General features: G+C 44.7%; 1 protein-coding gene across 2 annotated transcripts in view; it reads left to right on the forward strand.

Moving 5' to 3' along the window:
- LOC144093936 (alpha-tocopherol transfer protein-like) overlaps positions 1-13,869 on the forward strand; it is a 37,219-nt gene that overhangs the window by 3,977 nt on the left and 19,373 nt on the right. The window contains exon 1 of one of the 2 annotated variants that reach the window (XM_077627697.1): positions 12,264-12,497. The exons of the other annotated variant lie outside the window; for it this stretch is intronic. Coding sequence (XP_077483823.1) covers positions 12,341-12,497 — 157 coding nt within the window. The 5' untranslated portion in view covers positions 12,264-12,340. Of the gene's footprint in view, positions 1-12,263; positions 12,498-13,869 lie in introns of those variants that run through there. 2 annotated transcript variants of the gene reach the window in all.

Here is a 13,869-nt window from a genome sequence, read left to right on the forward strand (position 1 = left end):
AGATGTGGCCTGCGAACGTCCATTTGCTCCTGCGTTTACCTTGCTTTCGTTCACTGTGGTAGGTTGCGGGCACTTGCTCCACGTGTTTTAATGACATTATTGCGGCCAACGTGCAGTGAACTTGTGTAGAAACTTGCAATATTCTTAAAATTGTCGCACTAAACTAGATACTTTGTTGCTGAGTTACAGCCCACAAACCTAAATCTTGTATATTATGCGGACCTTTCTTTCACGAATTTCATCTGATTGCCACGCCAACTGGCGGCTTAGTAGTATATCTTCTGAAGCAGACAATAGGCTAATAACTGAAAAACTATGAGGCACGAGGCTGGCACGAGATTCGATCACTATGGCAGGATTTGAAGGCGCAGGCTCCTTTTTCAAGCGGTGCACCCAAGAAAGCCGAGCCGCAGGTCAGGCCATGGCTTGTGATGAAGCGGTGGCCTAAAGTGGTCAGAGCATGCTTTCCATTCAGGATGTGCTGGGTTCGATAAGTGCCGCCGGGTACCCACCGGTTTTCTAATGGCCACAAGATTTCCATCGGCATGGCGATCGGATGTTGGGGCGAAAGGCTTGAGAAAAGAGTCTTAGGCCAACCAGCACTCAGTGGCAAATTGATACCTCTGTTTACGGAACAGAGGCGCCGCCGCAACTACCCCGTGTCTAATTCAATTTATAAGGCATTCTCGTATTACGGATTTTGGCATTCGTTACACGTATCTATAAGTATTAACTGCAAAAAAAAGGTAGACGCACTGCAGAAACAGATTAAAATTTTGTTCCTTTTAACTTTACATCAGCGCAGGGGAAGTTCACCCTGTCAGTAGGCATACGCTTGTTTGGTGGACTTAATTTTTGTGCTACTCATTTCTTGCTTGCATTGTTAGGTGCGTATTCAATTGAATCTGTAAAAAAAAACAAATGCCGATCTTCAATCTTGTCAGACGCAAATAGAGGAAAGAAAATAAAATAAAAAGAAAGGCGAAGGACGGCAAAGAGAGGTATGGACAGACAGAGCGACGTGTCTGTGTCTTATTATCTTTATCTTTGCTGCGATGCTGTTTTTCATCCTCCGTGTTCGGTGTGAAAGCAGTCGAGTTCGGTTTTTTGTGGGCGGTGCATTGTGGCCCCACCTGACAGAACGTGGGGGAACGGCGTCCCTGCATAGCGGTGACGTAAAATTGCTTGCGACGAAAACTGCCGTACAAGACAGCGGGGACCCTGTTGTGGTCTGTACATAATAGCGCGCGATGCTTATCCTCACCCGGATCATTCTCGCTCTCTTACGTCCACGCTAGCACCAGTGTTTGTTGAGCGGCTGAGCTTCTGAAAGGTGTACCGCTGGTTACCACCTATTTTTAATGTAATTGATTACTTGTAATCAGTTTTAAGTTGAATTAATTCAATTACCGGGAACGTTATCCTTTGAACTAGGTAATCGATTAATTACAAAATTAAAATAGAATGTAACTGATTACAACTAATCACTTGCACATAACCCGTTACGTACAACACTGACCGTGTCAGCGAATGAAGCGGAAAATCCCGCCAGTTTTCAAAACTCCTGCAAATAACTTTACAGGCTCCGTAGGATTGCAAAAGGCATGCATTCCCCCCCTATCTAAATTATCTAAAACCGTTCTTTCATGAATATTGAAATCTGTCGTTCTTTTATGAATGCTGAAATCTGTCATAAATCCTGAAAACATTGTTGCTATATTTCTTCACAGCTTTGTGGCATTACAGATAATGCTTGCGGACCTCCTTGAGATGTACCCGGGCCTTAGCGTGAGTGTCTAATACGGACGGCATGTTTTACCGTGGCATGAATTCAAAAGGAAAGGACAGAAACGGGAACAAAACACAAACTCTCTCAATATGCTTTGAAGAACTTCCGATTCCATTTCTTTTCATTCTATTCCAGAGATCTAATTTGTCATCATTCCATGCTGTTGCTGTTTTTCTGTACATGATATATATTTTCAGCAGCTGCAGTAATGTCGTTTCTCCAACGTTAGGGAAGAAAAAAGCGCTGTTGTCAGAAATAACGACAACCTATCCAAATTAATCGAATTTGTATATAGAGGAAGGAAGCGACTGCACGTAGCACTAGCACACTTGAAACCATGGTACTAATACAGTATAAGTTCATGTGGGCCGGATGTGAAGGCGCACCGATAATGCTTGCTATTGTACGCAGTGAAAATGATGCACGTCGCATTAGTCTTTTACGTCTGTTGCTCTAAGCTACACGATCAATTTATCTTCACTACTTCCCCAATGGAGTTTGTAGGAACGTTCAAACCTAAATAAAATTTGAGAGCTCCGATAAAGTAGACGTTAGTGATGATGATCTAGCCAGGGTGACTAAGCAAAGCATGCGTAAAACTGTTTTCCGATACTTTTATAGCGTACCCTAGTATGTGAAGTAAATCGAACAGTGTAATTACAACCATTGTGATGAACATAACTTAACGCTCAGATAGGCGTAATGCATTGCGATTAACTTGCGCCTTCGAATATGTCGCTTCCTTTTTAGGGTATTTATGCAGCGATTTGTTTTGTGAGCATTATACTTATACGCTAGCACCAACCTTAGGCGACTTCGCAGGGCGTCATGCTTGAGAAGGGCCATAGCATGCATGAGGACGCAGCGCTGTGACTGCGATATGTGGAGCAGTCGCTCTGCGAACTGAGCTAACCGGGACGGTAAGCTTATGGTAGGGCGAGAGTGAATTGATCAATAACTCGAAGTGGAAACAGTTTTGGTCCAATGTTTTAGGGGAATCCCCCGAGGTAAAGTAAATTTGTAATGAGGGAGTAACCGCTCATTGCCATCCACCCAAGCGCAGCCTTACGGCTACAAAGGAAAGTCGCTCCGGTGAAGCATTGGTCCCGGGTTCGAACCCCGGACCAGGACGAAATTTTCTTTAACTGCGAAGTTTATGAGAAAGCTGTATAGCTTTCCTTTGTAGCCGTAAGGCTGCGCTTGGGTGGACGCCAATGAGTAGGTACTTCCTTATTACAAATTTACTCTACCTCGAGGGATTCCCCTAAAACATTCGACTAACACTGTTCTTTTTCGAGTTAATGATCAATTCGCTGTCGCCCTACCATAACCTTACCGTCCCGGTTAGTTCAGTTGGTAGAGCGACTGCTCCGAAGAAGCGATGGTCCCGGGTTCGAAACGCGGACCAGGATGAATTTTTCTTTAACTACGAAGTTTTTGAGAAAGCTGTATAGCTTTCCTTTGTATCCGTAAGGCTGCGCTTGGGTGGATGGCAATGAGTAATTACTCCCTTATTACAAATTTACTCCGCCTTAGAAGATTCCCCTAAAACATTTGACCAGCGTTAAAGCTTGTTAAACATGTCGATGCACATCTCAGTAAAGAATATTCAGAAACATCGGGTCCAGCTCACTATGGTGTTTGGTTGCCATTGTGGGCAGATAACGAAGCTCACCAGCTCAAAATGGTAAAAGGAATACTACGCCACGCAGTATCCAATAGCTTTTGCACGTTTCTGAACTTCCGGACTTCCGGGCTGAATCTGAATGTGCACTTGCTTGATGATGACAGTCACAGATGGGTAGTTTGATCCTAATCAGGGCGTATGAGGTGAAGCATACACATAAAAAAAGAAAATAAAAATATCTTTATAAACCTTCAGTAGTTCTGGTCCTTTGGGTTTAAGTGGTGCGGGCATCAGTTATGATTTCAGACAATATAAGCTTCAGAACACAAGCCGGTAGCGAAGCCTTGTTCCGGGCAACGTAGATACTCTTTACTGTTGAATCTTTCACACATTGCAAGAAATTGATGTTAGTAATGCCGGCCCGGCCAGATTCACACAAAGGGAGGAAACTTGTGAACGCTTGAAAATCAAAGAGGATGAAAAACTTCCTAATTATTCGTCCTTTTCGGTCTATCAGAGAAGTGTAGGTGATAATAAAGCAGCCTCTTTGAGATTTCGGAATGATAGGTGAAAGCTCCTACAACAAACTCAAGTCGACGCTCTGATCGGGAACGGCTCTTCATTTCTTTTGAGGCCTTCTGCTGGAAAATATCTCACACCTGCCAGTTCTGCCAGCGCAATCGCTGCGCTTGCAGACAATGGGGGTTTACTTGTTACTTTCTTCTTCCATAAGACTTCTGGAGTCGCAAGACATGACCGAAGCAGAAGAGCAGGCTATAACACACAGAGCAGTGCCATTATAGCTCAGAAATGCTGTCTTCAAACTCATAAGCGAATGATAATCTGGGCCTCCTAAGAATAACAAAATTCAGCTATACAAAATTACAAAGGTCTGCGTACTTTAGGCACTTAGTAAATCGTCATAAACACGTAGCTTCCAGTCAAACTATGCAAGATGTGCGCCTAGTACAGTAGCGAGCACTCAAGCGTAACACCATAGAAGAGAGTTCAGCGCGAGACTTCTCTACCGGAGAAACTGCCACCGGAATACAATGACAAACAAGGCCGAAAAGACTGCATCCCAACTTCGAACACAACGAACAAATGAGGCAAAATGAAACAAAGTCGAAGGATTGAGGCGCCCAGATGTCACAATACCCACGCTCCCCGGACACTGCCAATTCTCAAACAGCACTTTTGCCCTTCAAGATCTCAATACATGCAGGGATAACTCCAAGGGTAGCTCTAGCAGCCTAAACCTTCAAAATGTGAAAAACATAATGGCAAGACGTCTTTAGCCGCATGGTCGTCATAGGACGAAGATGCGTTAAATTTGATAAGCTCTCTCATTCCTGGTGCATTTTCTTTCTTTTTTCATACCCTTCTTTATCCCTTCCCTAACGGCACGGTTTGGGTGTCCGCCTATATGTGAGACAGATACTCCGCCATTTTCTTTCCCCAAAAAACCGATTTTGTTTACTCGACGCAACAAGCATTGTTAGAAAAACAGGAACAAACGCATTGAAAAAGCAGTATGAGTTTAGTGTATAGCGATAACTTAGCTTTCTTTCAAATACCACTGCTTGCTTTTTTTTTAACGCGCGCAAGCATTATAAGGCTCATCAGTCAGAATATCCGGCGGTAATCTAGCGTCCACGAGAAACGAACCGTAACCCCCACGTGACCTCACGACGTCATCGGCAGTGCCTACATCATCAGGAAAGAATGAAAAGAAAACTTAAGTGGGTTTCGGACCCAGGGCAGCGCGAAAGGAACAGCTTCGCTGCTCACAGCACTACAGCACTACGCCATCAGCGCAGCACAAAACCTGTGTTGTTCTTGCCTCTTAAGCGATGGCACGTAAAGTCGTCGTCGTTGTTGTTGTTCTCTCACTCTGGGTTCGGGTATCATAGCCTTCGTCAACTTTCTTTCGGGCGGCGCGGACAGATCAGCTTCGCTGGCCACTGCTTAAGTGCAGTGAACCATCGCCGCTGCCGAACACCCCGCGTGCATGCTTTGGCATTTGCAGCACGTAAGTAGTCTGAAGTGCCTTCCGGCTGCAAATCTGAAGATCTCGAAATCGAACCTCGGCCGCGGTTGTCGCATATCGATGCAGGCTAAATCCAAAATACAGCCATGTGCTTTGCGATGTCAACGCGTGGTTAAATACCCCGGGTGGCCGAAATAAATTAGCAGCAATCTTCAAAAACGTCCCTAAAATCCCATCTGTCATTTCTCGGCATTGAACAGTACAAGTTCGCATCGAATGGCGCTAAAAAAATTTTTTCTTTTGGCGATCCCATTTTTAGTGCAAATAAAAGATTGTCATTTTTCAGAAGCGCTAAAGGAACACGGACTAAGAGGGAACAGACATGGCCGAGCGCTCGTCCCTGTCAGTTCCTTCTTTGTTCGGGTTGTTTTAGCGCTTGCGAAAAATGACAAACCTGCACCAACTAGCCTGATCTGCCACTCTTCTGAAATATAAGATTATTTTGCTACCGAAAAAACTTCAACATACCCACAGGGAGCCAAACAATCACTTGTTGTGATTTTTCCTAACAATAAAGTTTTGCAATTTATCCTGTTGCTCTCAGCGTCTTTTTTACAAATCCTTTCATCAATTCCTCCGCGGACCTTTATGATTACATAAAAGGTTGATTGTTCGGGATAGTGGGTTATTCATACGGCGTTCTATAGCTCGAAGAGCAGGTACAAGACAGAACGCAGGCGCTACGCACACAGAACACAAGCGCTTGTATTCTCTTCTGTCTCTGCTATTTGCGCTATGGAACCTCATGTGAATTACGATTGCAGTCCACCACGCAGACAGACTTGAGAAATTCTTAGGCCGCAAATGTGAACGTTCCTTGTACTGACACAGGTTTCATAAGTTCCTAAAGGCATAAATTGTTTGTTTGCTTTTCAGCACAGTATCAGAGATACAGGATAAGTGTATCTCTTCGCCTTCATACATCTTCATACATTGTCGGCAGGGCATGGGGAAATAAAAACTTCTCACCTTTAACAGCTCCGGAGAGGAAGGGGCGCCAACGCACATTTTGTGTTCTAGCCAATTACTTTCAAAGAAAAATTTCAAGAATTTTTTTCACAGATTTCTGAGAAGAAGCAAGCTACGAAGCACCGCAACTATGTGTTTAGGTGCGCTGACCTAGCATTTGTTTTTTTTATTTCGCGCGCTTGATTTTATTCACTCGCAGCTGAACGACATTTGCCTCTGGAGAGTCTGCAGCGCTCCAGCGTCGTTCGTGCTCTGTTGACCTTGATTACAGCTAGTTTTCTGTACGCTGTTTTCGCAGCAGTCGTGCCACTTTGTTCCTTAGACAGTTTGCCGTGTGCCGGGTGCCTTAAAAGAGGTGCACTGTTTGCCGGCGGTCGAGATGTGTGGGCGTGTACAACAGGGTAGGCATGGACGACATACTGGACACGTCGGAAGAAGCGCTTTCTTTCAAGTTGCAGCGGATAGCCGAGGAAGAACTCTGGGAGACGCCAGGCAAGGAGTGCTGCATAAACTTAAGGGATTGCTGTCAGGTGAGGCTCTGGTCATGTTTACCCGATAATTTTTACACTGAGCCATATTTCGAGAGGCGTCTTCTGTGTGATGAAAATGGGGCATTATGGCTAAAAGGTGACGGACTAGGGTCAGAAGAAGGTGTGGGAGGGCCATCCCGTCCTCAACATCTTGGCGAAAAGTAGAAGCGATGGCGTAAGTCAGTTCCTGCCTCATGCGCACCGCTTGCGCTAAAAGCGTCTTCTCTTCCCTCTGGGCATTGTTTTCGGTCATCTTCTGACCTTGTCACCTCGCAACCTGTCTAAGTTAGTATAACCTACTGCTGTGGACCTGCGTCCCTGATTTGCGTCCCTGTTTGTGCACGTGCGTCCCTGATTGATAAGGAGCCTGCCTCCCTGACCATCGCGTCCACAAAGAAAAAAGAGCATAGAAAAAGTCCCGAATAAAAGGGACTCTTTTTATGCTTGTGACCTTTGGGCGTGTAGCCCTACTCTGTTTCTAAATGCATAAATGGACCGAAATGAAACTTGTTTTCTTGAAGCTTAATATATGGCACAGTCCAGTGTTTGTGTGGGCGAGGTCGTAAAATGTGAGAAAATAAAGAAGCGCTGACCAAAAAAGGTTCAGCCAAGATGACAGAGACGTTTTGACTTTCACACGGAAGCCTTGATCACTGAACAAGGCTTCCCCGTAGAAGTCGAAACGTCTCTGTCATCTTGACTACCCCTTTATTGGTCGGCGCTTCTTTATTTATTTTTCACATGTATTCACCCGACCTGACGAGATTTCGTCAAACCTTAGAATTCAGGTTTACAATATTGTACTCGAGGTTACTGATGTCAGCATTTCATCGTGTGAATACTCAGTGGCCCTTAGATGTGTGGCTGGGGCTATGAGACCCAGGCAACGATTGACGCGAGAGCCAAACGCTTTATTGTATTCCTAACGGTGGATAATTCTCCGCCTACCAAGGCGGTGACCCGTACTCACACACCAGCGAACGAAACTATGGAAGTCGATCAATTTTTCTTGCTTCAGGTGCCTTTCAAGACCATCGTGTTTCAGACAAGTGAGAAAATCAACAAACAGCTATGAAACTTCAAAAGACGAAGAGAGGATGGCGGCCTTTGCTTATCCTTATGAATTCCTCATGACTGCAGTCAACAATGTTCTTGAATAAGCGCTGCCATTCTTGAAATATTTGCCGGAAAAACTCCGATCGCAGTGCCATGCTGTGCATAGTATTTTAGAGCACTTCATGCGGGGTGATCTTACCAAAAATAGAGCAGAAGAAAAACACTTTTTATTAATTACTGCATAACATAACTTAACGGAAATTTCTGCCGTCTTGTTGGTCGTAACAGGAGTTCAGTTCGCAAGTAGACGTGTAATTTCTAACCGCGTGCTCATTGTTACCTGCTATTGTGTCCGGGCATGTGCAAATAACATACAATGTCTTTATCGTACTTTCGCTATCAGTGCCTCGCGAAATGCTCAAAATGATGCAAACCACCAGTGCGCCCTCCTCGCGCGTTCCAAAGCCCACTACACATATTCGCAACCTATCATGTTGCTTTAAAAAGCCCCGGAGTATAGGTAGTAAAGCACACTTTCAACACCTGTACATGAATATACAAAAATAACTTCCCTAGAAACAAGACGACACAGCCTTCGAACAGGGCCAAAAATATTCGAAATACTTATCTTTGTGGTCAATTCCCGCCAACAGTTATTCCAGCGCCCGCAAAGGCCGCACCGTGACGTTTTTCGCGAGAGTATTAAATTGTGCATTTACTGCTATGTAGACTACCACCTGCGTGCAGAAGTGGCCAGGAAAGCAGAAGACGGGATGAGAGCTACTGAAAGCCTGAATGAAATTTACAAGAGCGCTTTTACAGAACGCGCATACAATAAGCGCGTATCCAAGAGATCACATGCTGCGATGAGATACCGGTGCACGGAGAACTTTACATGGCTGTCCGTGCCGGAGCGGGCGCTTCCGAAAAAATACAACACGCTGTGGAGCGTACTCAGAGCAGGTACCACGTCAGATCAGCGCGCACAAGTGCTCTTTTTGCGTCGTAACCGGCAAATAGCGCTTATTCCGCAGCATTCTTCACCCCTTAGGGTGGACAATGCTGCACCGGTTTCTCTACACGGGTCAGTCGTCGACGTTCTGGAAGAGTATATTGCCAGAGGACTGATTTGTGCAGAAACATTGTTCACAGGATGCGCTTTCATCAGTGAATGTTGCTGCCGGCATCACTGGAGCTTCGGCTGTAAAAAGACAGACCACAAACCTTATAGCAGGAAAAAAAATTTTCGAAATATTACAGTATAAGCATCGTGCTGGAAAACTCACACCAACGTTTATTTGAAACGCAGTATTGTGACATATATATGATCACTACGGTATTTCTAAATTTACGCTATCGCGAGACTGCGTAATTGTAAAAAAACTGGTGCGTTAGAGATATTTTGTGCGATCAGATTAGATCCGCATTCGTTATATCATGCTTGACTGGGGAGTAGAGTGAGAATATGAAGTGATAGAGAAAAACAAGAGACAAGTCCTGCTTTGGCTGATATTGTTTCCGCTCAATATTCAAAGAGCGCAACACAAGTAGAGTGGGCTCTAAGACAAAGATGAACTCGGAAGGGAGGCTAACACTTGAGCCAAACGTTGAAGGACATTATGACTATGAAACCAGCGTACGTCTCATAAAATGCGTTGCCTAAGGAGCGTGTCATGCACCGCAGCGACTAAAACTGCTTCAGCGTGTGCTCAATGTTGCCGCAAGCAACGCTTCTCAGAAAATAAAAGTGCAAAGGAATTCCAAGCGAACAAAAGCCTGAAAGCCAGCGCAGTCAAGCGTACTCTAGGACACGATACGACGTCAAACGCAGCAGTTTAACGAGGCTCGGTCACGCAACCATGGCGTCTCCGTGCACAGAAGGGCGTACGACGCCAACCTCGGCCTCAATTGGCTGTGATTGCTTGCGAATCAAAAACTGGGGCGCTGTAGCCTCACGGCGCCGTTTGCATTGCAGCCAGGGTTACTTTCAGGGTTACTTATCTTTCCTGTGCTGGAGGCACTTTGTAATTTTTATCGAGTTTGTTTCATGCTATCGTGCACTGATATCGACGTCAGTGCGTGCCCTGTACGCTGTGAACCTTTCTGACTACCCGTAACACGCTGTAAAGCACTATTTCCGCATGCGATCCATATTCTGACGCGGCTGAGATAATTACCGTGCTCAAATGCTAAGTACAGCCTAGAGTGCGGATCCCCAAACTGTGAATTTAAGGGTAAGAATATAAATGTCATAATGGATAAACAGCGCTAAAGACGTGGACGAAGAGAAACAGGACAACTAACAATATACTAGCTCAGATGTCTCTTCAATTGCACTATAAAGGTGCAGCCCAAAAAGTGTGGCTAACATGAATAATTAAGCTTTAATCTGTTCGTCTAGGAAAATCCTCTGAGGTGGAGCTGGTTTGAAAAAATGGCGAAATTACTAATTAGCATTCAACCAAGCATAGCCATGAGACTACGGGGAAAAACTGTACAGCTTAACAACAAACTTCGTACATCAAGGTAAATTCATCCCCGTCCGGGGATGAAATCCGAGGCCGCCTCTTGTCCAGGGCCATCGCTTGATCAACTAAGCTAACTCGGACGGATGGAAGAAGCCGCAGCAAAGACGAATTGATTGGCAACTACGATTTGGGGCGGTGGTTATTGAATGTGCTTAGGGGAATCACCCCAAAGCAGAGACAATTTCACAAAAGTGAGCAATTAGTGCCCACCGAAGCACAACCGTACAAGCACCGAGGAAAGCTACTAAAAAGCTTTCACTCGACCGTGATGCCTAATACGCGAGAGATAATATGCAAGTGCCAGAAAAGGGTATTAAAAATTTTAAAGACCGCTTACTTGAAAACGAATACTGTTGTTGCGATAGGTCTCACATGGCTATAGACATTACATTAGTCGAACGCTTTTACAGGAACACTTCAAAATAAAGGAGACTTCAGAAGGGGGAAAACATCTTAATTCAGAGCTTTAATCCAGAAACACCGCACCACGATGAACGTTGGTCTATTTTCCCAGCTGACCACAGGGCGTCGTCGTCTTAAACAACTTCCTTGGAAGCTAGTACGCGCACTTCATTTTTCCCGCAGTGTTTTTCTCCGCTCTAAGTTATGTAAACTACATATCCAACTCTTCTGCAAACCAGGAATTCTCAGTGACCATTATTGCGCCGGGAAATTTTTCACATTTCTTTTATTAAATCACTGATTTGGAGCACTGGAATTGTGCTGCATTAAAGGATGATCTATTATTTCTTATGCAGAAACCGTAAATTTTGTCTTGCTGGCTGGAAGCCTATGATTCCAGCTTTATAGGCCATGAAAGCAAAACGCCTCTTGTGTAGTTAGTATTCTTTGTTAGTTCTTACCTTAAAAATCTCATAAACCTGTTAAGTGAAGCCTGCATACGGAAACTGTGAGAGTAACTTTTATTTTCAGCATGCCCCGGTCGAATGCAGCACGCAATAAAATGAGCAAAAAGCATATGTTTCAATGCGATAAACACACAAAAATGCATTCAGCTTGATATATAAGCACTTTCTTGAAAGATACTCACTAGTTTCAAAACACGAAACGTTCACAACCTGTCTCACTTACATAAGTGCAAGAAACGTTCAACTTTGTGTGCAGGATCAAGTTTCTACAGTCACTTTAATTCAAAATGACACATGAAACATGCGCATAATCTTTTATGTTTCCTGCATAATAAGAAATTTTAGCGTTCGTTCGTATAGTAAGAACCAAACAGGAAAGCAAGACCTGCTCGCTCAAATCTTGAGCTGGATCTCAAATAAGCAATTGCAGCGCTCATGATTAGCGGCTATTTAGCGCGCCCAATCTTCATACGATTGCGCGCCAAGTTTCTGTCAATGTCTAATCTTTGATGCCCTTGAGCCCATAAACACCACTTATAATTATCACCACATGTTCTAGTTTAAACTATGTGGCAAAGTCGCTGCATCGCGTTAAGCGATATTAGCTCCACGAGCACGACAGTAGAGGTATGGGCGACGTAACGACACAATGTAACGCGGAGCGTAGCAGCTCTAGGCTACAATGGTCGCCCTTGGTTGCAAGCAGCCAAGCAGCTGCAGAACTGGCGTCAGTTTCAAGGCTAGCTCTTTGCTTTTTTTTTGCTCCTGTGTGTCATCGCGCGTGCGTAATAACCGGTTTGCTATGCGAAGAGCGCGCTGATGTACGCACGAATAAGGGGGAGAAGGGGCAGGGGGTATTTACAGAGCACGCTTGAGTTCAGTGTGCTGGCTGGTCTCAGGCTGACTTGTTTGTCTTCGTGCCATGTCGGGCGTCTATACCAAGAGATGCGTGGACGATGTGCTCGACACGTCAGAAGGAGCCCTCCCTTTGAAGCTGCAGCGGATAGCCGAGGAAGAACTCGGCGAGACACCGGCGAAGAGACGAGATGCCCTGCAAAAACTTGCGGAGCTTTTGCAAGGTGAGCCATCGTTGCAGCAACGCCGCCGTAAAGACAGCGACTAGGTAAGCGAAGCTGATCGGCCTAATGTACCCGCAGAGACTGGTGTGAAGGATGTCCGCGATATGGCATCGTTTTAAATTGCAGTGCCTAAGATATCTGACAAAAGAGGTGTTTTAGTAATTTCCACACCGTAATTGCCGCAGTAAATTCCGGTGCAGTAATGTTTAGCATCTGCTTTTAATTCCTTTATTGCACTGAACCATGCGCGCATGATTTCTGTCAAAATGAGGCCCACATTTTCGCAAAGTATTTGCAGGTACTAATGTTAAAGAAGCTAATAAGGAATTGAAACCTGTAAACTTATCTCACATCATGTAAACGACAACAGAAAATGAGAAAATGGCGCCAGAGAGTCAGCTTTCGCTTTGTATGTAAAGCCCCGGGCTCCTAAGAATCATTCTTTTCATAACGAATAACAAGCCTCCTTAAAGAGCATAGAAAACTCGTGACAAGAAAAAGGGGGATTTATTGACATACAAGGTACAAATAGCATATACAAGCCCAAAAAACAAGTTATAACGATATTCAAGCTCAACCAATTTGGAGCGATTCTGAGATCTCACATATGCAAGCAATTGACGCGCAGAGAGCTGCACACAAGGAAAAAGCAACGCACCTGAGTCTTCTTAATGAATGCGCGGCCTGTCATATTTTGCGCAAGATGCATGCAACAGTTGCTTAAGACTCTTAGTTCAGTCGCTGTGAGGAAAAGACTACAAGTCAACACCGATCTGTATGATGCGGTGGCGCTGCTGCCTTCGTCTGGGACGACTGGGGGAAAACTTGGGGGTGAAAAGTAGTCTTAGTGCCCTTAGGAGTACATAGAAGCAAAAGTTTTCAAAGGCGCTATCTTATTTCGCGTACACCTGTGATATTGTCTCTTCATGAAGGGCAACCAAGGTCATCCTAGAACCGATTCGGGAAGTATGAAGCTTCATTTAGAAGACGATGCATTTTTCAAGCACCGCATGGGGGTGATTGCCGATTGGGGCTAGTGAACGGGAGCGCAGGCCACTGGAACCCATGTAAAGTAAAACTTTCAGAAATATTTTTATCGTTTGACAGAGTACCCATGCAAGCGACTGTTTGTTAATTAATAGTTGGCGATGGCTTTGGAGGACAATGTGAGAAAGTATAGTTATTTCGAAGGTTCCTTTATAAAATACCACGATAAACGCGTGTATGAAGCCGGCCATACATCCAAAAGGCGTTCTGTGCGCTTGGTGTTTCTTTGAATCGCGCAAGCTTGTCGTGTAGTCGGGCATTACATCCGACATGGTTCCGCGTGCGCAACCTTTGCTAATACAGTCGTTCGTTCAAACAAGACTGC

Source organism: Amblyomma americanum, chromosome 6 (assembly GCF_052857255.1).
Source record: "Amblyomma americanum isolate KBUSLIRL-KWMA chromosome 6, ASM5285725v1, whole genome shotgun sequence".
Taxonomy (NCBI): domain Eukaryota; kingdom Metazoa; phylum Arthropoda; class Arachnida; order Ixodida; family Ixodidae; genus Amblyomma; species Amblyomma americanum.